Source organism: Xenopus laevis, chromosome 4S (genome assembly GCF_017654675.1).
Source record: "Xenopus laevis strain J_2021 chromosome 4S, Xenopus_laevis_v10.1, whole genome shotgun sequence".
Taxonomy (NCBI): Eukaryota; Metazoa; Chordata; class Amphibia; order Anura; family Pipidae; genus Xenopus; species Xenopus laevis.
The window spans coordinates 7,194,910-7,221,426 of record NC_054378.1 but is presented as its reverse complement, the minus strand read 5'-3'; the positions used below and the strand labels follow the sequence as shown (position 1 = coordinate 7,221,426).

The 26,517-nt window shown below is 42.3% G+C and overlaps 1 protein-coding gene across 3 annotated transcripts in view; it reads right to left on the bottom strand.

Annotated features, from left to right (window-relative positions):
- Nucleotides 1–1,960: 1,960 nt before the first annotated feature.
- The window catches only part of pkp3.S (plakophilin 3 S homeolog), a 57,690-nt gene continuing 33,133 nt past the window's right edge, over nucleotides 1,961–26,517 (bottom strand). The window contains exons 3-14 of one of the 3 annotated variants that reach the window (XM_018259543.2): nucleotides 15,910–15,998; nucleotides 14,478–15,196; nucleotides 12,190–12,313; nucleotides 11,663–11,867; nucleotides 9,508–9,682; nucleotides 7,955–8,072; nucleotides 6,988–7,149; nucleotides 6,678–6,869; nucleotides 6,263–6,416; nucleotides 5,064–5,256; nucleotides 4,858–4,945; nucleotides 1,961–2,581 (exon numbers count right to left, since the gene is read on the bottom strand). In XM_018259543.2, the coding sequence (XP_018115032.1) occupies nucleotides 2,546–2,581; nucleotides 4,858–4,945; nucleotides 5,064–5,256; nucleotides 6,263–6,416; nucleotides 6,678–6,869; nucleotides 6,988–7,149; nucleotides 7,955–8,072; nucleotides 9,508–9,682; nucleotides 11,663–11,867; nucleotides 12,190–12,313; nucleotides 14,478–15,196; nucleotides 15,910–15,998 (2,255 nt within the window). In that variant the 3' untranslated portion in view covers nucleotides 1,961–2,545. 3 annotated transcript variants of the gene reach the window in all.

The following is a 26,517-nucleotide window of genomic DNA, read 5'->3' as shown; positions in this document are numbered from 1 at the left end:
ATTCGATTTTTGATATTTATCATACCCCTGCCCTTTAATAACTCAAATTCAACTATTCGGCACCTAAAACCTGCCAAATTGCTGTTTAAGTCAATGGGAGATGTCCAGGGATCAATTTTGGGGTTATTTTCAGACTCAAATCGAGTTTTTTAAATTTGATTTGAATTCGAAAATCGAGTTTTTGGGTCGATTCTATTCATCCGAGTTTTACAAATTCGATTTTAACATATTTCGATTGGTTGAATTACAAGTTCATGGGAGTTTTTAAAAAAAACAGATGAATTCGAAATTTGACCCTTGATAAATGTGCCTCTGAGTGAGTGCAGATCCGTTTCAATTTCATTGTTATTTCTAATTTCTTTATTGGAAAAAAATGTTGTCGCAAACAGATTTTTTTATATTTAATTTTGACATGGGGCTAGACATATTGTCCGTTTCCCAGCTGCCCCCAGTCATGTGATTTGTGCTCTGATAAACTTCAGTCACTCTTTACTGCTGTACTGCAAGTTGGAGTGATATAACCCCCTCCCCTCCCAGAACAATGGGAAGGTAACCAGATAGCAGCTCCCTAACACAAGATAACAGCTCCCTGGTAGATCTAAGAACAACACTCAATAGTAAAATCCAGGTCCCACTGAGACACATTCAGTTACATTGAGTAAAAGAAACAACAGCCTGCCAGAAAGCAGTTCCATCCTAAAGTGCTGGCTCTTTCTGAAATCACATGACCAGGCAAAATGACCTGAGATGCACCTACACACCAATATTACAACTAAATACACTTGCTGGTTCAGGAATAATAATTTGGAAAGTGGGCCCATTGTCTAAGGCAGACCTCCCAACATTTTGGAAATAAAAAGAGGGACAAAAAAGATGACTAAATTGTTTTTGACCACGCCTGTTTTTGTGGCCACGCCCCCTAATTACCATGTTTATTTTACAAAATTTGGCAGGTTATGAAAGTTTAAACATATTTCTGTGGTTTTTTTCAGTTATTACAGTTTTGCTAATGAAGGTGAATTGCCCTATAAAGGAGAACTAAAGCCTAACTAAAGAAGTAGCTAGAAATGTTGTACATTATGTTTTGTGCTTCTGTACCAGCCCAAGGCAACCACAGCCCTTTAGCAGTAAAGATCTGTGTCTCCAAAGATGCCCCAGTAGCTCCCCATCTTCTTTTCTGCTGATTCACTGCACATGCTCTGTGCTGCTGTCACTTACTGAGCTTAGGGACCCACTCACAATATACAGTACACATAGAATAGAAATGTCACAATATAAGGCTGATTAGTAATTAATACACATAATTACTACATGGCAGCACAGAAACCAGTGCAATTAGCATCAGAATTGAATAATCAGCAAACCCGTAGCATCAGCTTATATTACAGCCAGGGAAGCTCATTTTCTGCTGGATAATTAGTGACGAGCCCTAAGCTTAGCTTCTCAACAGCCAATCAGAGCCCACTGAGCATGTGAGTGTCACAGACACTTTCCAAGATGGTGACCCCCTGTGACAAGTTTGAAGTCCTGGATCATTGCTGCTATTGACAAGCTCAAACTTTAGCCTCGTGCAATAAGTTCACTATATAAAATATGCCATTTTTTGCCATATACATTTTCAGGGTTTAGTCTGTGAGTCTAACTTCTCCCAAGGGACCTTTTATCTTATATTGTTACAATTACTTATTTTTGAAATTGTTATAAAATTATCTTCTCTGCAGCTGTGGCTGTTCTGGGCTCTCTGCCAAAAGCCAATTAAGTTACAAACTTTGTTTCTTTTTCTGGCTGTTCGGTGCAGAGAAAAACGGGACGTTCCAGTACAAACGAGGGACTGCGGGTTGAGGGACTGTCCCTCTAAAAACAGACAGTTGGGAGGTATGCGTAAGGTTCTCTGGTGGGCCCCTGGCATCCCAATCTGACAACGTCTACTACAGTTTTTGCTCAAACAGACTCAAAGCCATTTTTTAAGTCAAATTGTGTATTTTATTGATGGAGCCACGGCCCTCAATGTTATTAGATTTGCACTGGAAGGAAGAAGGCACTTGTGAGTGAGGTAAAGAAGCAAGCGCACCCACTTAAATACTCCCCTGAGATAAAAAGCATCAACATTTTCGTGTTACGAAAAAAAAAAAACGAAGGTCCTTGAGGATCAGTGTAATCAGCCAGTTATCTTCTATCTCCCACCCTTATCTGAAGCAAACATTGCAGATGGCCCTTAGGAAACAGGAAAGGAAGGTTTTGGCTACGCACCTCACAGGAAGTGAAGGGGCAGCAGAGATCTGCATATCCCAATAAGGCAAAGTGTTACATGAGCGAATGTGCCCTCCCGATGCACACGGCCCACAAATGCACATTCCCCAATACAAAATTAAAAAAAACAAACAATCAATCTATCTACAAAGACCTCCACCTCTGCTCGGCTGCATGAAACGAGGCAGAGCGAATAACGGGAAGTGGCGTTTAGGAAGATCGAGGACCTCGGGTTAATGTTGGTCGGGTCTTCTTAGTAGAGGAGAGGGGAGAGCGATCCAGCGGCAGAGCAACATCACGCGCTGAGAAAGTCGTCCTTCCGATATCCTTTCTGTAAGAGCAAAAGAGTCAACAAGTTTAACATTAAACTGATACAGGTAGGGGATCTGTTATCCAGAATGCTCGGGACCTGGGCTATTCCGGATAACGGATCTTTCTGTAATTTAGATCTCCATACCTTAAATGAGAAGGAAAGGTTACAACTATGTAAGCTTTATCGGAAAGGTTTGTATAAATACTAGGGATGCGCCGAATCCAGGATTCAGCCTTTTTCAGCAGGATCCGAATTCTTCTGCCTGGCCAAACCGAATCCAAATTTGCATATGCAAATTAGAGACGGGGAGGGAAATCATGTGGCTTTTTGGCACAAAACAAGGAAGTAAAAAATATTTTCCGCTTCCCACCCCTAGTTTGCATATGCAAAGTAGGATTCAGATTCGGTATTCGGCCAAATCTTTCGCAAAGGATTCAGGGGTTCGGCCAAATCCAAAATAGTGGATTCGGTGCATCCCTAATAAATACACCAGTAAACCCTCAAAGTAATGCTGCTTGGGGTCCTCTGTCAAAAGAAACAGCACATTTCTTTCCTTCTATTGTGTACTCATGGGCCTCTGTATCAGACTTCCTGTTTTCAGCTTAAACCTCCAGGGCTTGGGCTTGAGCATGCTCAGTTTGCTCCTCCCCCTCCCTGCTGTAATCTGAGCCCAGAGCTATGAGTGAGCAGTGAGAGACTCAGGCAGGAAGTGATGTTACAACAAGCTAATATGGCAGCTGCTATCCTAAACAAACAGAGGGTATGGTAAAGCATTCTACAGAATAAATATAGTCTTATAGCTTGCACTGTTGTGGCTAATCTATTGGCAATAAACTGCTTCGGTAGCTTTCGCTACTAAAATATCATGTAAACATTAAATAAATGTATATTGCCCTGCTACGAGAGTAAAATAGTTCAAAGTAAGGTTTGTCTGCAGGTTAGAGTTCATTGAAGAACGTATAATATTAATCCCAAGTGAAATACAGTCCGCTGGGCCAGACAAGAAGCCTTAAAAGCCCTGTTGACTGAAAGCTAACCAGTTCAGACACTATTAACAGTAATTACTAGCTAAAACGTGACTTTTAATCAATGTGTTAAAACCATAACACACACCACCAACAAACTGAATAGTAACAACAAGACTCCATAGTGAAAGTGATGAAGTCCGGGAAAAGTGTCCCTAAAACCATTTAAAAACCAGGCTATAGGTGGAACGGTGCACAGCACAACTACAACTGTCTAAATTGACAGTGTGCTAATTGCAAACAGTTAGAAAAATGGATGCCAGTCGCAGTCCCAGAACCCTCCCTTCCAAAAGTTCCCCAGGAGAATTTTTCCTACCTAGCTACGTGGGGAGCAAGTGGGAGCTAGTCGCCCACCGTCCACCTATGCCACAAGCCCGACGCGTTTCGCCGATTGCGCGGCTTCTTCAGGGGCATAGGTGGACGGTGGGCGACTAGCTCCCACTTGCTCCCCACGTAGCTAGGTAGGAAAAATTCTCCTGGGGAACTTTTGGAAGGGAGGGTTCTGGGACTGCGACTGGCATCCATTTTTCTAACTGTTTGCAATTAGCACACTGTCAATTTAGACAGTTGTAGTTGTGCTGTGCACCGTTCCACCTATAGCCTGGTTTTTAAATGGTTTTAGGGACACTTTTCCCGGACTTCATCACTTTCACTATGGAGTCTTGTTGTTACTATTCAGTTTGTTGGTGGTGTGTGTTGTGGTTTTAACACATTGATTAAAAGTCACGTTTTAGCTAGTAATTACTGTTAATAGTGTCTGAACTGGTTAGCTTTCAGTCAACAGGGCTTTTAAGGCTTCTTGTCTGGCCCAGCGGACTGTATTTCACTTGGGATTAAACATTAAATAAACCCAATAGGCTGGTTTTGCTCCCAATATTTTATTTATATAGCTTTGTTTGTGCACACGGTGATGTATAGCAGAAAATGAGTTTCCTTTTAGTTCCCCTTTAATTCTGTGAGTTATTATCGGGCAGGCACATTTATCAAGGGTTCCAATTTCGAATTCATGCGAGGTTTTCCCTTAAATCCGATTGAATTCGAAATTCGACCGGGGAAATTTATTAAAAAAAAAATCTAAGTTTTAAAACTCTGACTAATTTTACCGATCCGAAAACTCGAAATCAAATTAGAATTTTTTGAAAAACTCGAATGGAGGTTGGATAATTCCCTAGTCAAATTTGACCATAAAAAAAATGTGAAAATTAGAATTTTCAATTCATTCCTTAATAAATCTACCCCTAAGTGTTTAAAAACTGTAAAGCCACTTACTGCCTTGTATTCCCGATGCAACTTGCTGTACTGCCACATGTTGGTGAGGAGGCTACAGGCGGCCCGAGCGGCCTTGTCACCGTCAGGGCTGTAGAAACAGGACATTATAAGGATCAGTAACACTGGCAAAAGCCATATTGGATCCCATGACAATCCAATCACATCATGTGACCATATGCCGCCATTCTTTAGTTCCCTTCCCGTACCTGTCTTTCATCTTCTTGATATACATCAACTTGCCAAGCCCATTGAAGTAGACGATATCTCGGGCTGCGAGGGGCCCAGCCGTAGTGAGGTTGTTGAGAATGGCAATGATATTCACCAGCACATCTGCCGGGGGGCTTTTCTCTCCTGAATCGGCTGGGAGTTTCTCCAGAAGATGGCTCACTAGCTTGGTGGCTAAGAGAACAGAGCAAAAGGAAAACATGAGAAGGATCCTAAATAGAAAAATGCGTCGAATAAAAAAGAGGCTCATTAAATAGGAGTTGAGGGATGTAAAATATATCCAGGTCAATCAACACCCAAAGATTGGTCGGGTCTTACAGACATGGGTTACTGAGAAGTAGCGATGAGCGAAATTTCGCAAAACGCAGAGAATTCAATTGGCCTTTTAAATTGCGAGACAATTATTACGCACACAACAATTTTTATAAAACATATTAAAGTCAATGGGTGTTTTTTCTTATGGAGACTTTTTTGTCCTAATGCAGAAGGGCAGAGACACACGTGGAGATTTGGGGAGATTAGTCGCCCGGAGACAAATCGCCTCTTCTTCGGGCAACTAATCTCCTCGCAATGCCTTCCCGCCGGCTAGAATATAAATCTTATGGCGACTAATCTCCCCAAACTGCCTTCCCCTGCGACTAGAATCTAAATCGCCGGTGGGATGGCACTCGGAGAGCTTTGTTTTCTGATGTCATCCGAAGTTTCCTCGGAAAACAAAGCGATCCGAGTGCCATCCTGCCGGCGATTTAGATTCTAGTCGCAGGGAAGGCAGTTCGGGGAGATTAGTCGCCAGAAGAGGCGATTTGTCGCTGGGTGACTAATCTCCCCGAATCTCTACGTGTGTCTCTGCCCTTATGCATTAGGACAAAAAATCTCCATAAGAAAAAACACCTTATGCGACTTTTTTTCTCCAAATACATTAAAGTGGATGGGGTTTTTTTTTCTTATGGCGACTTTTGTTGTCCTAATACATTAAAGTCATGCGTGTTTTATCTTATGGGCGTTTTTTTATCTGCAGTTCCGTTTTCGCCACAGTTTCGTGTGAAAAATTTGCATATTGTGAAACATAGAATTTCGCCAAAAATCCATGGCGGCAAATACATTTGCTCATCACTACTGAGAAGCAAGAGACTAAGATATTGGTCCTATGGCCGCTATGAATAACGCATTGGGCACATACACATTTCATCCTTGTTCTTGGCATGTCTAGACAAGTTGCGGATCAAGCCGGTGAGAGAGCGCAGTTGGTTGTGATCGGCTGTCCGCAAACGATCTAAAACTGGGTTCAAAATACGCTCCTGGTCCAGTGCCACCTGACTCAGAACGGATGCCCACTGTGATAAAACAAACAGAACTGCATTAATAGATTTATTTTCCATTTAAAAAGTAAAAAAATAGTGCAAGTATGCTGACCAATATTCCCAATAAGTAGACCGTTTCTCATTTCGGTATGATGAAGCTTATTTTTTCAAGATAGTTCCCTTTAAGGAGCACAATCATTGAAACAGGAAGTCCTTGTTTTGCCTAAATTTTACCCTTAACCTTTCCAATAAAGACCCTTCAGCTGACTTTGTTTTAACATATCAACCCTTTACCCTGCGGTCTCCAGCGGTGATGTTCTGCAGGGCTCCTGCCGCTGCCTCTGTGGTGTATTTGTTCAGTTCGCATTGCTGCAGCAACCGGTTGTACAGATTGACTATCTGCGGGTGCCATAGTAACTCCATTCCCTTGGGATCCCTTGAGATCTCTGTGAAGGTGGCAATGTCTGCACCCTGCTGCTGCTGCTGGGAAAGACGATAGGAAAATGTGTCATCGGAAAAGGACACTGGGACCTTCATACTTCTATTGCCATTGTATCTAGATCAACTTTAGCAGAACCGAGTGCACTGCAGTCCCACTATTTACCTCTTTAAGTTTGCGACTCTGGGGAGTGAAGCACCCCACTGTATCACCCACTGTGGAACGCCCTCTCTGGCCGCCCTCCAACCTCTGCAAGCTGGATGGTGGCATCTCATCGTACAGGCGGTAAGACAGGTTCCTCAGCACACACACTGCATTCTCTACACTCTAACATGGAAGGGAAGAAAATCAGAAAATAATACATTTCAGCCACTAATGCCCCTCTAAATATCATATCCAGTATAGGTAACTCCAAAACAAGCGGACTTGCTGAGTAATCATCGAAGACATTTCACTACTCATCCGAGCAGCTTCTTCAGTTCAACTGACTGGTGTGGGAAGTCCTCGGCATATAAACTCTTCCACTAATCCAATCACAACGGCCCATTGTAAAGGTGGCCATACACGGGCCAATAAAAGCTGCCGACAGACCGTGTCGGCAGCTTATTGGCCCGTGTATGGGGCCCCACGACGGGCTTCACCGATCGAGATCTGGCCGAAAGTCGGCCAGATCTCGATCGGATGGGACAGAAAATCCCGTCGGATCGCGGCCGCATCTATTCGTTGATGTGGTCCCGCGATCCGACCGCCCATTTGGTCATCGTTAGGATCCGATCGTTGGGCCCTAGGGCCCACGATCGGATCAGCCGATATTGCCCACCTCAAGGTGGGCATATCGGGGAGAGATACGCTCGTTTGGCGACATCGCCAAACGAGCGGATCTCTCCATGTATGGGCACCTTAACTCTTCAGAGAGGGGACATCTGAAACTCACAGAGGTGCGATTGCTTTGTAGTTGCTGTGATAGTGTTTCTGTGATAGAACTGAAGAAGCTCCTCGGATGAGTAGTGAAACGTCTTCAATGATTACTCGGCAAGTCCAGTTGTTTTAGAAGATCTACCGTGAGCTGGATGAATGAAAATCTTCATAGTCTAAATATCATAATCTTTTAAAGATTCGAAGCCACTCTCACCTTGTCTTCAGACTTTCCAGACTGCAAAGCATTGCTTATGTAGGAGACCAGGGAGTCCAGAAGACCGGGGCACTCGCGCATTCTCTGACGCGTCTCAGGGCTTGCTGAGCTCAAGTTCCTGTGGGGGCAAAATCTCTACTCAGTCATCAATGAACCCTTGGTATGAAATCACCAAGTTGTAAATCCCAAGAGCGTTAATGTAACCACGAGTAACACAACTGTCAACCAAAATAATTTGTCCTCAGCATCTTTTCCTCTGAGGCTGAAGTCAAGGAGATTAGCGAGTATAACAGCTCAAGCTAATACAAATGTTGCTGCTGTTAAAGTCACCGTTTTCCTTGACTACAGTCTCAGAAAGGATTCTGGGGACAAATATCACTGGGATAAGGTTCCTCTGTGTGTGCCAGTTCTGTTCTCCTGAAGCTGAATTTGTGCCAAGCACAGTAGAACCCCTCTATACCCCTGATGTCTGGTCCAATAAGGGGACCCAGTTACTCCTGTCCATAGCTTGAGGTTGTTGAACACGGTTCTCAATAAACCTGACAGCAATGTGTCCTAAAGCAATGAAAATGTAATTTACTGTTGTGCTGCACTGGTACAGCTGCTGTGTAGCCATGGGGGCAGCCATTCAAGCACAGGATACACAGTAGATAACGGATAAGTACTACTATAGTTTATATAAACAAGCCACTGTGTAGCCATGGGGGCAGCCATTCAAGCACAGGATACACAGTAGATAACAGATAAGTACTACTATAGTTTATATAAACAAGCTGCTGCGTAGCCATGGGGGCAGCCATTCAAGCACAGGATACACAGTAGATAACAGATAATTACTACTATAGTTTATATAAACAAGCTGCTGTGTAGCCATTGGGGCAGCCATTCAAAGCTGAAAAAGAAGAAAAGATACTCAACAGATAAGCTTTAGGGCAGAGACACGCTCAGATTCGTGGAGATTAGTCGCCCAGCGACAAATCTCCTCTTCTTTGAGTCAACTAATCTCCCTGAACTGCCTCCCACCGGCTATAATGTAAATCGCCAGCGGGATCGCCAGCGGGATGGCGTGTTGATGGCGGGATGTGCGTTTCTCTTTGCGAAGTCGCCCGAAGTTGCTTCACAAGGACAACAAATTGCTCCGAGTGCCATTGCGCCGGCGATTTCGATTCTAGCCGGCGGGAGGTAGTTCGGGGAGATTAGTTGCCCCGAAGAAAAGGCGATTTATCGATGGGCAACTAAATCTCCCCGAATCTGAGCGTGTGTCTCTGCCCTTAAAATATTCAATGGATTCTTTAGTACTTATCTGTTATCTACTGTGTGTCCTGTGCTTGAATGGCTAACCCCATGGCTACAGAGCAGCTTGTTTATATAAACTATAATTGCTATTCTGAAGCAAACACACCAGTTCTGACAGTGCAGGGAACAGTACATTATATTGTCTTTCCACTTTCATTTCTTGGTGTTACTGTTCCTTTAACTAACCGTAAACACCACAAAACATTTTGCACAGTATTTCTGGAATCCCTGAAATAAAAAAAAAACCCATAGAATACCTGAGGAAACCAGTAGAATTGTAAAATATTTCCGATTCCGAAACATTCTGTTGGATAACAGCGGAGCCAGCCGTTCCAGAAAGCGGAGAAAGTACCTTCTGCGTGAGTGGGTTTAAGGTGTCCCTTGCCAGCCTTGCTTTCAGATTATCACTTGATGACAGGTTCCACAAGATACCTGTAATGAATGAAGAGCGAGTGTGAGAAGTCTGCAGGAAGATATGGCTGTTTTAGATGGGGGTGCACACTCCCTAGAAATATCAGGTGGAATTCTCCAACTCATATAAAGGAGCAAGGCTCAGCACTTCTGCAAGGGTCAACAACCAAGTCACCAATCAAGTGGGGACATTGGCAGCCCTAATATTCCGCCCTGGAAATGAGAGCAACTCAAAAAGATCAGCTAAAACTTCCTCCAAACTTCATACAAATGAAAGCTAGTGCTTCTTTATAGGCTAAACATGTATTGTTGTTTGGATCAACGAAGAGTAGGAAGAGGCTGCTCTCTTTCCAAATAGGTTACACCACCAGACCTTAGAACTATCTGGATCCGAAGAGTAGGAAGAGGCTGCTCTCCTTCCAAATAAATTACACCACCAGACCTTAGAACTTTCTGGATCAACGAAGAGTAGGAAGAGGCTGCTCTCCTTCCAAATAAATTACACCACCAGACCTTAGAACTTTCTGGATCAACGAAGAGTAGGAAGAGGCTGCTCTCCTTCCAAATAAGTTACACCACCAGACCTTAGAAATATCTGGATCAACGAAGAGTAGGAAGAGGCTGCTCTCCTTCCAAATAGTTACACCACCAGACCTTAGAACTATCTGGATCAACGAAGAGTAGGAAGAGGCTGCTCTCCTTCCAAATAGTTACACCACCAGACCTTAGAACTATCTGGATCAACGAAGAGTAGGAAGAGGCTGCTCTCCTTCCAAATAAGTTACACCACCAGACCTTAGAACTATCTGGATCAACGAAGAGTAGGACGAGGCTGCTCTCCTTCCAAATAGGTTACACCACCAGACCTTAGAACTATCTGGATCAACGAAGAGTAGGAAGAGGCTGCTCTCCTTCCAAATAGGTTACACCACCAGACCTTAGAACTATCTGGATTAACGAAGAGTAGGACGAGGCTGCTCTCCTTCCAAATAGGTTACACCACCAGACCTTAGAACTATCTGGAGCAACAAAGAGTAGGAAGAGGCTGCTCTCCTTCCAAATAGGTTACACCACCAGACCTTAGAACTATCTGGATCAACGAAGAGTAGGAAGAGGCTGCTCTCCTTCCAAATAAGTTACACCACCAGACCTTAGAACTATCTGGATCAACGAAGAGTAGGACGAGGCTGCTCTCCTTCCAAATAGGTTACACCACCAGACCTTAGAACTATCTGGATCAACGAAGAGTAGGAAGAGGCTGCTCTCCTTCCAAATAGGTTACACCACCAGACCTTAGAACTATCTGGATCAACGAAGAGTAGGACGAGGCTGCTCTCCTTCCAAATAGGTTACACCACCAGACCTTAGAACTATCTGGAGCAACAAAGAGTAGGAAGAGGCTGCTCTCCTTCCAAATAGGTTACACCACCAGACCTTAGAACTATCTGGATCAACGAAGAGTAGGAAGAGGCTGCTCTCCTTCCAAATAGGTTACACCACCAGACCTTAGAACTATCTGGATCAACGAAGAGTAGGAAGAGGCTGCTCTCCTTCCAAATAGGTTACACCACCAGACCTTAGAACTATCTGGATCAACGAAGAGTAGGAAGAGGCTGCTCTCCTTCCAAATAGGTTACACCACCAGACCTTAGAACTATCTGGATCAACGAAGAGTAGAAAGAGGCAAACGGAATGCAGACTCTGCTGCAAATGACTTTATTTAACACAACATGTTTCGGACGACGTGGATCCTTTTTCAAGCGCACTGGAAAAAGGATCCATGTGGTCCGAAACAAAAAGTCATTTGCAGCAGAGTCTGCATTTCGTTTGCTTCTTCCTACTCTTTGTTGATCCAGATAGTTCTACGGTCTGGTGGTGTGACCTATTTGGAAGGAGAGCACGTTTAACAGGTGAAAAGCTAAACATGTTGGCTTTATTTTTTTATGTATTGTTGATTATCTGTGTAAATTGAAGGAGTACGTTGAGAAAGAGGGAGAGAACCTGTTACATTCTTTCTGAGTTCATCGTCGGGCTCTTCCAAAGCGGTCAACAGTTCATAAATGCCATTCTCCTCCACCAGCGCCATCTTGTTCTCAGGGTTGTCATAGATGAGGTTACGCATGGCGCCTGTAGCATGGCGCTGGACTTCCTGGTTATCGCAGTTGAACAGCTTTACCAGTTTGGGGATGGCCTGCACGCTGCGTGCCTGTGAGGTGCAAAAGAAAAACCATTAATTCATTGTTTAATTGTCTCCCTGGTCTATTTGGGGACAGTGCTTCTGTTGAACGTGTGTCACTATATAGGTTAGACTTGCAGCTGTGCCTTAGCATTATTATGATCTTGAATCCTATTCTCCAACTTCTAGAGCTCAACTGGAGGCTTAATAAGAGACTTCTGCACCTCCTGAAACATAATCATATCTTCAAATTGATCCCCTCTTACACAGCTAACCAATATGATAACCAGCTCTGCTATTATCTGCCCATAAGTGATTCCCATAAAAACAGTGAAATCATTGTGGGTCTCACCTGCTTTTTGGCCTCGCTGTCATTGTAGCATCGATGCTGTATATAAGCCGCACCCAGAACCTGCAGGTTTGGATCAGAAGCCATTAAATGCTTCACTGCCATTGGCATGTCCATATCATCAAACCTGAACGAGACACAAGCGTACGTGAATTAGTCATATCCTTACAGGCTGGAGAAGGGTTCAGGTCAAGAGAAATCTTTAGACAGAAGTTGTGTCATTATACTGCAGTGATGAGTGAATTTATTCGCCAGCCTTGGATTCGCCGAGAAATTCCGAATTTCACCAAGTGCAATTTTTTTTCCATGAAACTGCAGCGAAAAATTTGCAGCGGAAATATTCGCTGAGAAAAAACGCCCATAAGAAAAAAAACGCCCATTGACTATAATGCATTCGGACGAAAAAAGTTTCCAGTAGAAAAAATGCCCATTGACTATAATGCATTCGGACGAAAAAAGTTGCCATTAGAAAAAATGCCCATTGACTTTAATGCATTTGGAGCGAGAAAACTTTTTGCACGCATAAAAACGATCATGTGTAAAAACGCCCATTGACTTCAATGCGTTTCGCAAATCTTTTCGTAGTTTTGCAAGTTTTTCACGAAGCGAAATGGGACAGATATTATGCAGTAAAACAGCTGGTTCTGTCCACTGTATCTTGGGCTAGGGGACGGCACTATGTTCGGATTGATATTAGTAGAGTTTCCATTTGATATGCAGCTACACAGCACCCTTATTTTAGTGGCATGAGCTTGTAGGATACGAACGCAATAGGTATTAGATATGCACATGCAGTGCCAGTTTAAAGGATAAGTAAACCTTTAAAATAAATGAATGTAAAATTGATGAGAATGATCTTCTTAGAACGTTTGCAATGTACATTCATTATTTATTATTTTTTAATTCCAAGATATTAAGGGATACATGTGCTGTTAATATGAATGAATTGTGTTCCAACAGCGCCACCTGCTGGTCAGTTTCCCACCAGTCTGACCACCAAGTAGTCAAGGAAGTTGTCAGGAGAATGAAAGAGGCTGCTCTGATGTTCTTCTGCTTAGGAATAAAAATAGAAAACCTTTCTCAAACTTTTACTAAGCAGAAGAACATCAGAGCAGCCTCTTTCTTTCTCCTGACAACTTCCTTGACTACTTGGTGGTCAGACTGGTGGGAAACTGACCAGCAGGTGGCGCTGTTGTAACAAAATTCATTCATATTAACTGTACATGTATCCCTTAATATCTTGGAATTAAAAAATAATAAATAATGAATGTACATTGCAAACGTTCTCAGAATAGCGCTCTCATCAATTTTACATTCACTTGTTCTAAAGGTTTACTTATCCTTTAAAGGAGAAGGTATGCCAAGGAGGCATTTTATTGCCAATGGATTAGCTACAATAGTGTAAGCTAGAATGATATGTTTATTCTGTAGAATATGTTATCATAACTGAGTAAAAGCTCTAGAAGCTCTCTTTGTTTGCTTAGGATAGCAGCTGCCATATTAGCTTGGAGTGACCACTTCCTGTCTGAGTCTGTCCCTGCTCACTTATTGTGAAGCCACAGTTATTTTCATGTATACATCAGGGATGTCCTACTACAGCTCCCTGTAACCCTCTGACAGCAGCATTATCACTTGAACAAACCCATCAGAAATATAAAAATCTGTCTCGGGGGGTGATCACTAAACAGGAGTATGTGTTGCCCCTCTTTGGAGGTTAGTAACTTGAAGCCTGGGGCCATTTAATAATCTTTAGAGGAGTGCAACTGACCCTCGGGCAACTTAGGAAAACGAAGCGCAGGGCAGGCAGTTCGGGAGAAATTCGTCGCCCTGAAGAAGAAGAGATTTGTCGCCGGGCGACTAATCTCCCCGAATTGCAGCGTGTGTCTCTGCCCTCAGGGCTGCCCAAAAGATAGATCGGGATCTACCAGTAGACCTTTAGCTGGGCATCACTAGGTCTGAAGACACTGAGCTTGTCTAAATCCCCCTCTTATTTCATGCTTTTCATTCGGATATTTATTATGTTAAGGTTACCGAAGAAATATTTGTTTTTGTCAATATAGACTTTCTAATAAAGCAACATTTAAGTTCCATGGAACAGGATGCGAACAATGTTTTTATGGATGTAGATCATAATAGGACAACATCACTAAAAGAAGACCTTGCATTAGTAAAGTATGGGCACTCCTGATCTTAATGGACCCATATGTGGATGTCCAACTGCTGAACAGGGTTATCCCCCTTGGGTTTCTGTGTTTTATGGATCCCATTCAGGTCAGTCATTTTCTACTTACCCACTAGTGAAAGAGTGCTGGCTCATCAAACTTTTGTTCCCATCAAACATATCGATGCCTCTAATTTCCTGCACTTGGTGTCCGGACTCAGCAAGGCTCCGCACTGAAGGAGCCCTAGAATTATGTCCCATCATGTTTGTTACATAGGTGGAGCCCATGTTGCTTGATGATTGCTGCATCTGTTGCATCTGTTGCATCTGTTGCATCTGTTGCATTTGCTGTTGGGAGCCTGTATTAATAGTGCCATAGGGAGCAGATCCTATTCGGGCGCGGTTGGTACTCTGGAAGCGCTGGAGGGTGCGCATTGCAGGGGCACGGATAGTTCTAGTTTGTGCCACCTCGGCCCTTTCCACCCAAGAAGTGCCTCCGCCATTTTGCCCAATGTTGCCTGACAGAGATCTCTGGAGCACTGGTCCAGCACTGGAAGTAGAAACCTGGCGCCCATAAAATCCTGACTGAGAGGCCGGCCCCTGATTGTAGCGCTCCTCTCCATCTCCAATCCGCAGGGAACGTAGAGACATTGTATCGTAATCTCTACGGGCTGGGTATACCTTCTCATGGAAGGAGTTTGGGCGGGAAGTGGAGTAACCACGTTGTTGAGAAGCTACACTGATCCTCTGGGTGCCACCAATATCGACTGCGGAACGAGATGAGTAGCCCGAGCGCATTCCTCCTCCTCCTCCTCCTCCCACCACTGAATATGCTGAAGTACGACCAGTCTATAAAAAATATAGGCTTTTTAAAATTATGCAAGAATCTCCTAACCTGATATTTCAAGGAAAGAAATTGCATCCCTCACTTTGCCAATGAGCGACCCTACCCGTCCCCATTACCTCCAGTCTGTTCCAGAACAGAAAAACAATGCACGATCCCTGGTCCCTGTTTTATACTTGATTAAGTATCTAGGCAAGTGGATGTATTTTCAAAAAAGGAGTTTTTAGTTACAAAATTGGTAAGTCACCATCCCACATCAAGGCAAACTCAATATGGTTGTCCTATTCAAAGGCTGCCACCTCCCTGCATTTCTTGCAGTATCTCCTGACCTGGGCTCTGATGTTCTTCTGCTTAGAAAAGATTTGAGAACGATTTTAAATTTTTTTCCTAAACAGAAGAACATCAGAGCAGCCTCTTTCTTTCTCCTGACAACTTCCTTGACTACTTGCTGGTCAGACTGGTGGGAAACTGACCAGCAGGTGGTGCTGTTGTAACAAAATTAATTTATAGTAACAGAACATGTATCCCTTAATATCTTGAAATTAAAAAAAAAAAATAATGAATGTACATTGCAAAAGTGCTCAGAATTGCCCCCCTCATCAATTTTACATTCACTAATTTTTAAGATTTATATATGCTTTAAACAAGTAACTGGAGGCAGCATCCACTACAAACCCCCCATGTGTTCCCTCATTTCCCTCCATTTCTTGATACTTACAGATATCTTTGGCTCGCTGCTAAGGACCTGTGAGCGGGAACTGTAAGATGCCGACGCAGATCCATATTGTGTTCTGGGCATGAAGGTATCTGTGGGGAAACAAAACAAAAAAAACTCTTTAAACAACGCGAAAAAAGGCTATGCACGCCCCAATCTCTGGCCACATATTCACAATCTGGTGGCAAAATGTAGTTAAAGGGTAAAGTTCATGCATTACAGAGAAAAAGGAAATAGTTTTGGATTATTTGGATAAAATGGAGTCAATGGGAGATGGCCTTTCCGTAATTCAGAGCTTTCTGAATAATGGGTTTCTGGATAACGGATCCCATACCTATACTGTGATCTACAAGGCCAGAACAGCTTGTTCTACTGGTTTATGATTGGTAGTTCTGGAATACTGAAGGCTGTATATCCCGCTGCTACACTAAAATACTTCTGTGTATATAGCATGGCATTAGCTGGCAGCATTGTAGGAGGATAAATAGAATGTTAATAATGTATTAGTATTGTGCAACTTTATTGAAAAACAAGAAGGCTTTATAAATAAGTCATAACCCCTAAAAAAAACATAGAAGCCCTATAAAGCTGGAAGCAGGCCCGAATCCCTGTGAAGAACAGGAATATGGAAAGGAATATACCAGCTGGAAATAAAAAGGAGCAAGCCTGTAGCTCTCCAGGTGTAGCTGAACTACTCTTCTCAATGGCTGGTGTGGACATGTTTACCGTCTAAGGGGTAAATTTATCAAAGAGTGAAGTTCCGCCACTAGAGTGAAATTCCACAGCTGTCAATAAGGGGCCGATTCATTAACTTCGAGTGAAGGATTCGAAGGTAAAAAGCTTCGAATTTCGAAGTTTTTTTGGGCTACTTCGACCATCGAATGGGCTACTTCGACCTTCGCCTACGACTATCGAAGGATTCGAAGTAAAAATCGTTCGACTATTCGACCATTCGATAGTCGAAGTACTGTCTCTTTAAAAAAAAATTCGACCCCCTAGTTCGGCAGCTAAAAGCTACCGAAGTCAATGTTAGCCTATGGGGAAGGTCCCCATAGGCTTTCCTAAGTTTTTTTGATCGAAGGATATTCCTTCGATCGTACTATCTGCGCTAAATCCTTCGACTTCGATATTCGAAGTCGAAGGATTTTAGTTCCTAGTTGAATATCGAGGGTTAATTAACCCTCGATATTCGACTCTTGATGAATCGGCCCCTTAATTTCTATGGGATTTTAAAAGGTGTATTTATCAATGGGTGAAAGTGAAAGTTCACCCTTTGATAAATACGCCTTTAAAAATCCCATAGAGATGAATGGGGAGTGGCGGCATTTCACTCTAGTGGCGGAACTTCACTATTAACTTCACTCTTTGATAAATATACCCCCAAGTCTTAGGATAAATACAGGTATGGGACCTCTGTTACCCAGAATGGGATTTTCCGGATAACGGATCTTTCTGTAATTTGGATCTTCATACCTTAAGTCTACTAGAAAATCATGCAAACATTACATAAACCCAATAGGCTGGTTTTGCTTCCAATAAGGATTAATTATATCTTAGGTGGGATCACTTACAAGCGACTGTTTTATTATTACAGAGAAACAGGAAATAATTTTTAAAAATATAGATTATTTGGATAAAATGGAGTCTCTGGGAGACGGCCTTTCTGGATAACGGGTTTCCGGGTAACGGATCCCCAACCTGTACTATTAAATGCTAGTGCTTGATGGGGTGCCTCATATCAATGGAAGGCCCCACAGCTCCTTGTCACCCTGTCCAATGGCTTTCCAGGTATCTGGAGCATGTATGTGTTTTGTTTTTTTCCCACTTTTTTCTTTTAATTTGCTTAAAGCATCTTTGGGCTGTGCTTGCAGCATGTTAAAAATGAATTGACATATTTCGCACAAACATGAAAGAAGACTGTAGCAAGGGGTCGCCGATGCTGCCCTATCTTGTCCAAAACCAGCACTGAATGTAATTTTATTTTGCTATGCATATGCCTTGTGGGACTATTTTAGTAAAGGCAAATTATGGTAATGGTTTTTTTTGTTGTAATATTGGCGTGTAGGTGCATCTCAGGTTATTTTGCCTGGTCATGTGCTTTCAGAAAGAGTCAGCATTTTAGGATGGAATTGCTTTCGGGCAGGCTGTTGTTTCTCCTATTCAATGTAACTGAAGGAGTCGCAGTGGGACCTGGATTTTACCATTGTGTTCTTAGATCTACCAGGCAGCTGTTATCTTGTGTTAGGGAGCTGCTATCTGGTTACCTTCCCATTGTTCTGTTGTTAGGCTGCTGGGGGGGAAAGGGAGGAGTGATATCACTCCAACTTGCAGTACAGCATTAAAGAGTGACTGAAGTTTATCAGATGATTGGGGGCAGCTGGGAAACTGACAATATGTCTAGCCCCATGTCAGATTTCAAAATTAAATATAAAACAAATCAGTTTGCTCTTTTGAAAAATGGATTTCAGTGCAGAATTCTGCTGGAGCAGCTCTATTAACTGAAAAAAAAACAGTATCCCTTTAACATTTAGTGCATCTCTGTGCTAGTAAGTAGAAAACTCTGTGGGGTAGATTTATCAAAGAGTGAAGTTCCGCCACTAGAGTGAAATTCCGCAGCTCTAAATTCGTTTCTATGGGATTTTGAAAGGCGTATTTATCAATGGGTGAAGTGAAAGTTCACCCTTTGATAAATACGCCTATAAAAATCCCATAGAAATGAATGGAGAGTGGCGGAATTTCACTCTAGTGGCGGAACTTCACTATTAACTTCACTCTTTGATAAATATACCCCTATGCCTTGTGCACTCCTTCAAGCACATCTAATATGGAGTGTGCATGGGCTGCATGTAACAGGTGCAAGCTCGGCCAATAGTGCGCCTAGGCTGTGGATTCCATATGTGTCCGGCTTTAAAGGGGTGAGGTGGCAACCCTATATAAATGCACATGACCTAGAAAGTTAACAGTGAAGACATGGTTTATTGCATGAGTTGTTGTGTTTGCTGCAGTTGAAAGCAGAGGCAAGGAATATGTACACTTGAAGTTTGTGTATAAAAGAACTGAATAAACAAGTAATGGAATAAAAAGGTGTCACTTTCGTATGGTTACCCGTATAGCAACCAACTTGCTGACCTATAAATGCCACAAGAGATTTGTTGCTAGGGGATACTAGACCTGTAACAAAAAACAAGCAACTGCTCCCTAGGCGGTGGGTTTACCCCAAAGTCCCATAGAGAATTAGCAGAACAAAGGTGCAAAAGGAGGACCAATGCTACTTTGACAAAGCAAAGTATATATTCATTTGTGGCACATTATCAGGATGATCAGACTTCCCTTGTTTTAATAACACAGACATTGGAATTGGAAAGACTGGTCACAAGGGTTGATAGAAACCCACCTAAAAGCAATGCTTGTATAGACTCAAACTTGTTTAGACTAAAGCTTATTTAGACTCCAACTTGTTTAGACTCAAACTTGTTTAGACTCAATCTTGTTTAGACTCAAGCTTGTTTAGACTGCAGCTTATTTAGACTCAAACTTGTTTAGACTCCAACTTGTTTAGACTCCAACTTGTTTACACTAAAGCTTATTAAGACTCAAGCTTGTTTAGACTCAAACTTGTTTAGACTCAAACTTGTTTAGACTCAAACTTGTTTAGACTCCAACTTGTTTACACTAAAGCTTATTTAGACTCAAGCTTGTTGAGACTCAAACTTGTTTAGACTCCAACTTGTTTAGACTCCAACTTGTTTAGACTAAAAAATTGTTTAGACTCAAACTTGTTTAGACGCAAACTTGTTTACACTAAAGCTTATTTAGACTCAAGCTTATTTAGACTCATGCTTGTTTAGACTCAAGCTTATTTAGACTCATGCTTGTTTAGACTCCAGCGTGTTTAGATTCAAACTTTAGACTCAATTGTGTTTAGACTCAAGCTTGTTTAGACTCCATCTTGTTTAGACTCCAACTTGTTTAGACTAAAATTTGTTTAGACTCAAACTTGTTTAGACTCCAACTTGTTTAGACTCCAACTTGTTTAGACTCAAACTTGTTTAGACTCCAACTTGTTTAGACTCCAACTTGTTTAGACTCCAACTTGTTTACACTAAAGCTTATTTAGACTCAAGATTGTTTAGACTCCAACTTGTTTAGACTCCAACTTGTTTAGACTCCAACTTGTTTAGACTCCAACTTGTTTAGACTCCAACTTGTTTAGACTCAAGCTTGTTTAGACTGCAGCTTGTTTAGACTGCAGCTTGTTTAGACTGCAGCTTGTTTAGACTCAAACTTGTTTACACTAAAGCTTATTTAGACTCAAGCTTATTTAGACTCATGCTTGTTTAGACTCCAGCGTGTTTAGATTCAAACTTGTTTAGATTCAAACTTGTTTAGATTCAAACTTTAGACTCAATTGTGTTTAGACTCAAGCTTGTTTAGACTCAAGCGTGTGTAGACTCCTGCTTGTGTAGACTCACGCTTGTTTAGACTCATGCTGGTTTAGACTCAAGCTTGTTTAGACTCCTGCTGGTTTAGACTCAAGTTCATAGAAATATAAATGCACAAATCGTTATGCCCTGCATCAGTCTGCCACATTATTAATCAATGATTTTGGCAGTGCCTTGCCTTCTCAGCTGCATGCATTCTTATATTAAAACCTATGTGTATGCCTATGAATAAACACACAATCTCTAATCAGAAGTGTTTTGCTGGGAACATTAAGCGGTGCCTACAAAAACATCTGACTGCAGAGAGTCCGAGGTCACTGCTTGGAGCAAAGCCAGTGGCTGAATGCGATGTTTACTGGGAGATGCTCAGTGTTACACTGCACAAGTCCTCAAACAGTACAGCCTTTGGGACTATCCACGTATTTTAACGTTTACATGCAAAATCACTTTAAAGCGATAATCTGTCAAATGACTGCCCCACCCTTGCCATTCAGGAATGCAGTCTAACACTCCTGTCATAACTATTTTACCCCTGGAGCGCTGCTTCTCAGAATTGCTGCTTACCACTTTCCTAGTCCCCTTTCCCTATTCTCACTAATCCTGTTGTTCTGGCTGGCCAAACAACCTGGATTAACAGGAATTTGAAGCTTCACTTCCAAAGCTGACCGGCTGTAGCTCTGTTGAATGCATTTCCAGCTTGTCACATAAAGAGGAGGACATTTAAGGATTAAGAGAAATCATTCAGGCTTCCCTGGTTGAGAGTCCGGGGTCTCGGCCCCATTGACCTCACAGATACATTTGTGTTAAGCAGAGACTTCCACTACTGTCACAGTCCTCTTAGATCACCTAGAAATTGCATCTTAATCTGTCATCTAGTATCTGCATCATATTCTCACTGGTAACATGGTTTTAGCCACTATCTGTACTCCAGACTAAAGATACAAAGGTTCTATATAATAAAGAGCCTACAGTATTTTTGACCGTACATAATGCACATAGTTCAGTGGACACTATCACTCTTGGAAACAGTTGATTGACTAGAATTCAGAAAAATCTACAGCCTGCTCTTCTGCTTGTATATTTAAAGGGATACCGTCATGGGAAAAAACATTTTTTTTCCAAAATGAATCAGTTAATAGTGCTGCTCCAGCAAATTTCTGCACTGAAATCCATTTCTCAAAAGAGCAAACAGATTTTTTTTATATTCAATTTTGAAATCTGACATGGGGCTAGACATATTGTCAATTTCCCAGCTGCCTCCAGTCATGTGACTTGTGCTCTGATAAACTTCAATCCCTCTTTACTGCTGTACTGCAAGTTGGAGTGATATCACCCCCTCCCTTTCCCCCCCCCCAGCAGCCAAACAAAAGAACAATGGGAAGGTAACCAGATAGCAGCTCCCTAACACAAGATAACAGCTGCCTGGTAGATCTAAGAACAACACTCAATAGTAAAAACCCATGTCCCACTGAGACACATTCAGTTACATTGAGAAGGAAAAACAGTAGCCTGCCAGAAAGCATTTCTCTCCTAAAGTGCAGGCACAAGTCACATGACCAGGGGCAGCTGGGAAATTGACAATATGTCTAGCCCCATGTCAGATTTCAAAATTGAATATAAAAAAAATCAGTTCGCTCTTTTGAGAAATGGATTTCAGTGCAGAATTCTGCTGGAGCAGCACTATTAACTTATGCGTTTTGAAAAAAAACATGTTTTCCGATGACAGGATCCCTTTAACAATACACGGGGGGCCTCGCTGCTTTCTTCCACACATGTGCTTTAGCTCAGTTTCTCCCGTCTGAATTCCTTTTGTTCTCTCATTTCACAAAAGATACAAAGGTTCTATAGTATAAAGAGCCTGAGATCTAATGATTACTTTTAACAAGGAAATAAATAAAAAGCATCTTATCCTGGTATTCCCTTTACCTACTACTGTTATCTTCCCAGGCTTTAAAGCAATCATTTGTAATGAAGATAAGGACAGCCGAACCCAAGTATGCCTATTTTAATGCTTTACAAACATTCTGAATCGTATGATTGGAAGTAGTTTCATCCAAGGAACTAGAATAAGGCCCATGGAATTGGGTCCTCAAAGCAAAGAAAAATGGAGGACAAAACTTCCCTCTCCCCCTATATAAGGGTAGCCATGCCCTAACTTCTCTCCTCCTGTGTTTTATCCTCAGAATTAAAGAAGATAATGAACTTCCATCGACTCCTTCATTGGGATCATCAGACTGGAGTTTAAGCAATTGATTATCAGTCTCCTGCAGATACCTACAGCAGGATCAGTGGGTCAGTCATTGTGTCCAACCGCAATTATCAATAAAACACAGGTGGCCATACACTGGCCGGTAGCTTATTGGCCCGTGTATGGGGGCCCCCGACGGGCTTCCCCGATCGAGTTCTGGCCGAAAGTTGGCCAGATCTCGATCGGGTGGGACTAAAAATCCCATCGGATCACAGCCGCATCTGTTAGTTTATGCAGTCCCGCGATCTGAACGCCCGTTCCCGTTCGTTAGGATCCGTTCGTTGGGCCCTAGGGCCCACGATCGGATCAGCCCGATATTGCCCACCTCAAGGTGGGCATATTGGAGAGAGATCCGCTCGTTTGGCGACATCGCCAAACGAGTGGATCTCTCCGTGTATGGCCATCTTAAGACGCAACCATATTTAATCAAGTTGCACAATGTCTATCGTATGACTGAGTGATGATACAAACGCTATCGGCTGTAAAAACTCTTGTGCAAAATATGTGAAGCCCCTTAAAATCTGGTATGGTAGGTGAAAATGACACATCACAGCACCCAGGGTTTCTGCTCATCCTTCTCCCCATCCAGGGCTCAGTGTCTTAAACACCATTTTTGCTGTTCTTACAGACAAATACAAGAGGTTCTCTGCACTCAACCCACTAACAATATATTTAAGACATTTTGTGCATACTGCTACTAAAAAATGCCTTAACCTTTAAACAAAAAGGGCATTGTTTGTCCATATATTGCAATATATTTAAGCTGGCCAACTACATCACAGTTATCCCTGGGACGGCCAGTCCTGCGCTCAACTTTTATCTGATTCATTAAGAATTCTATTACTTCAGTATGCCTTTTACATAGGGACCAAGTTTTACCTGCAACTTACTTGCTGCTTTCAAGGTTATATCTCCTAAACTTAGTTGTCCTTTTATTGGCCACCAGTGGGATCACCCGACTATAGTTGAAAAGGAGCTACAACATGGAGCTGGTCACTGCTCCTGTATAAACTATAACAACTTTCCCTTGTTTGTTATATTTCTGCTGTTCTGCCAGGCCCTGTGAAGGGACTGAAGGAGAGGGACCTCTATAATAATGATTATATAAGTTTAAGTTTGCTTACAAAATAAAAATTAACATCAGCTTTAGCAGCTCTTACAATTACTCGGCCTTGACGTACATGTTCTAACCTTGCAGTGCCCTTAGGCTCATAGATGTTTACTCCAAATCATGGTAGTTAAATGAATACCTAGTTGCTTTATCGTATGACCCCATTCATTTGATTAAATAAATAAGAAGCTGTCAGATGGTCATATTTCTATTTTAAGATAAGCTGTGACAAAGAAGAAAATAACACAGTTTGCATGTTACCCCCATCTGCCATAGCTTGAGCTCCTCATAGGGTGGGCAGGACATCTACTTGTAGGTGACAATATAGGCAGCCAAGCAGTAGCTGGACAAAACATTCAAGTAGCGTACATAGTTCCATGGGCAAGCCTAGAACCCAATATTGGATAAACTGTCTGAATGGATGGATCAGGCCATGCCCCTGTGTTCTTATAGATTTGTGGTGGAGATAAAATAAATATTCAAAAAGAATTTAGAAAAAAACACATTTCATTGAATCTATCCATACAAAGGCAGGACTGTGTGCATTTTCTGGGAATAAGAATGTCTTCATTCTACCTGGCCGAGGTGTTTTCTCTAAGGCAATAGGTTTTGTCTTTATAGCCTGTGCTGTGTAATACCCTACAAGGACAGACTTTGCACTGCTCAAAATATCTGCCACATTACACGTTATTCTTTGTGCTGCTTTAGGGTTAGTTTACACGAGGAGATTCGTGGAGATTTTGTCGCCTGGCGACTAATCGGCTCTTCTTCTGGGCGACAATCTTCCCGAACTGCCTCCGCGTGTCTTCCCATACGCTATAATGAAAAGTTGCCTGCGCTAAAGCACATGCGGCGCGTCGTTTTCCAAGGTCGGCCAAAGTTTCCTCGTGAGGCAACTTCGGGCTACTAACGAAGCGACGCATGTGCTTTAGCGCAGGTGCCTTTTCATTATAGCGTATGGGAAGACACGCGGAGGCAGTTATCGCCCAGAAGAAGAGGCGATCAGTCGCCAGTTGACAAAATCTCCTCGTGTGAACTAACCCTAAATAAAATATGCCAAAAAAAAAGCATGGGTGGAACCGAGCACTTTGCAATATAGGATACATACTGGTAGCAGTAGATATATATCTCCATGGAGGACTTATATTGAGTTCCAAAAACTGTGTACTGTTGAAAAGTTAATTGTTTTAGCCCAAATTTGAATTTAGTTGGTTATGTGATGAGGGTTAATGTTCTCTTTAAGGTCTATCACATGCCATAAAGGATAAACATAGTTGCTAAAATGTGAAAAGTATTTTCCAGGCACTTTCACCAAGCCTTTGTGCTCAAAAGGCAATAATGAGACACACCTAGAGTAAATATAACATAGCGCTTGTCTTTTAAGTACCCCCCAGCCTTTAAAAAATATGAAAGAATGGATACATTTCAGAAAATTAAGCACAGCTCCCAGTTCGGCATGTAGTAGGATAGGGTTACTTGTTGCATTTGTTGAATTATTCAAAACTCTCTAAGCAAATAGGATGTATTAACTAAGTTACATTTGGAAAGGATTTCCATATGCCTGTAAGTAAATTGGCAATGTCCCCGTGGATTGGATTTCTGGCGGATTTTCGCTAGCGACAGCCACTTCGCCATTTGGTGAATTTGCCCCATAGTCGGGTATTGTTGTTCTCTTAGCCCTGATGATGGATTTAGATGATACAGACATGTTTCACTGTTAAGGGTAAGGTCACACCTGGAGATTCGGGGAGATTTAGTTGCCCGGCGACTAATCACCTCTTCTTTGGGGCGACTAATTTCCCCGAACGGCTTCCCCTGTCTTGTAAAAAAACGCTTGCGGCATGACACTGGTGGAACTTCGTTTTCCGTTGAGGCAACTTCGAAAAGTGCCGCGAGTGCCATGCCGCAGGAGTTTTTCATTATAGCAGGCGGAAGCCGTTCGGGGAGATTAGTCGCCCCAAAGGAGAGGCGATTAATCGCCGGGCGACTAAATCTCCCCGAATCTCCAGGTGTGACATTACCCTAACTGAAGACGGAGAAAGTCTTGGTTATATGTGTATTTGTTTAGTTTAGTATGACAATTGCATCAGGGAAGGGAGCAGGAGATGTTTGAAGATTAAGGACCCATGACAGCTTTCACTGAAAAGTACAAAAGAAAGAACTTGTTTTGCTCCCAATGTTTATTACTGGCAAGGTATGTAAACAGAGACTAAAAATCTTTATTATTTTTCTTAAAGGAGAAGGAAAGTCATTTAGCACTTGGGGGTGCCAAATATTAGGCACCCCCAAGTGAATGTATTTACTTACCTGAAATCCCAGGCCGGTGCAGGAGGAAACTGAACCGTCCTGGGGTTCTTTCAGCGAGCACCACGGAGTGATCCTCTTCCGGCTTCTTCTTTCTTCACGCGGCAATCGCATTAGAGTGAAAAGCCGAACTTTAACTAAAAAGTCGGCTTTTTCATTGTACTGCGCATGTGTCTGCCCCAGAAATCTGAAGTCGGCTCTTTTCCCACCATATACGCACCGAATATGGTACGAAAATCCCTTTCGTACGATATTATCTGTGCGTCTACGGCCACCTTTAATGTCAGTAATGAACACAGTATATAGATACATTTTCTCTTCAGATCTGTTTTACCTATATTGTTACTATTCAGACATATTGTTACTAGAGCCAAGATTTATTATAAATTCAAATATTTTTTTAGTAGTTCCCTTAAAGGGGACCCGTCACCCAAAAAAATTATTCCAAATCCTATTTTATCATGTTAGTCAAGCAAAATGAACTTTAATTACACTGTAAAAATTAT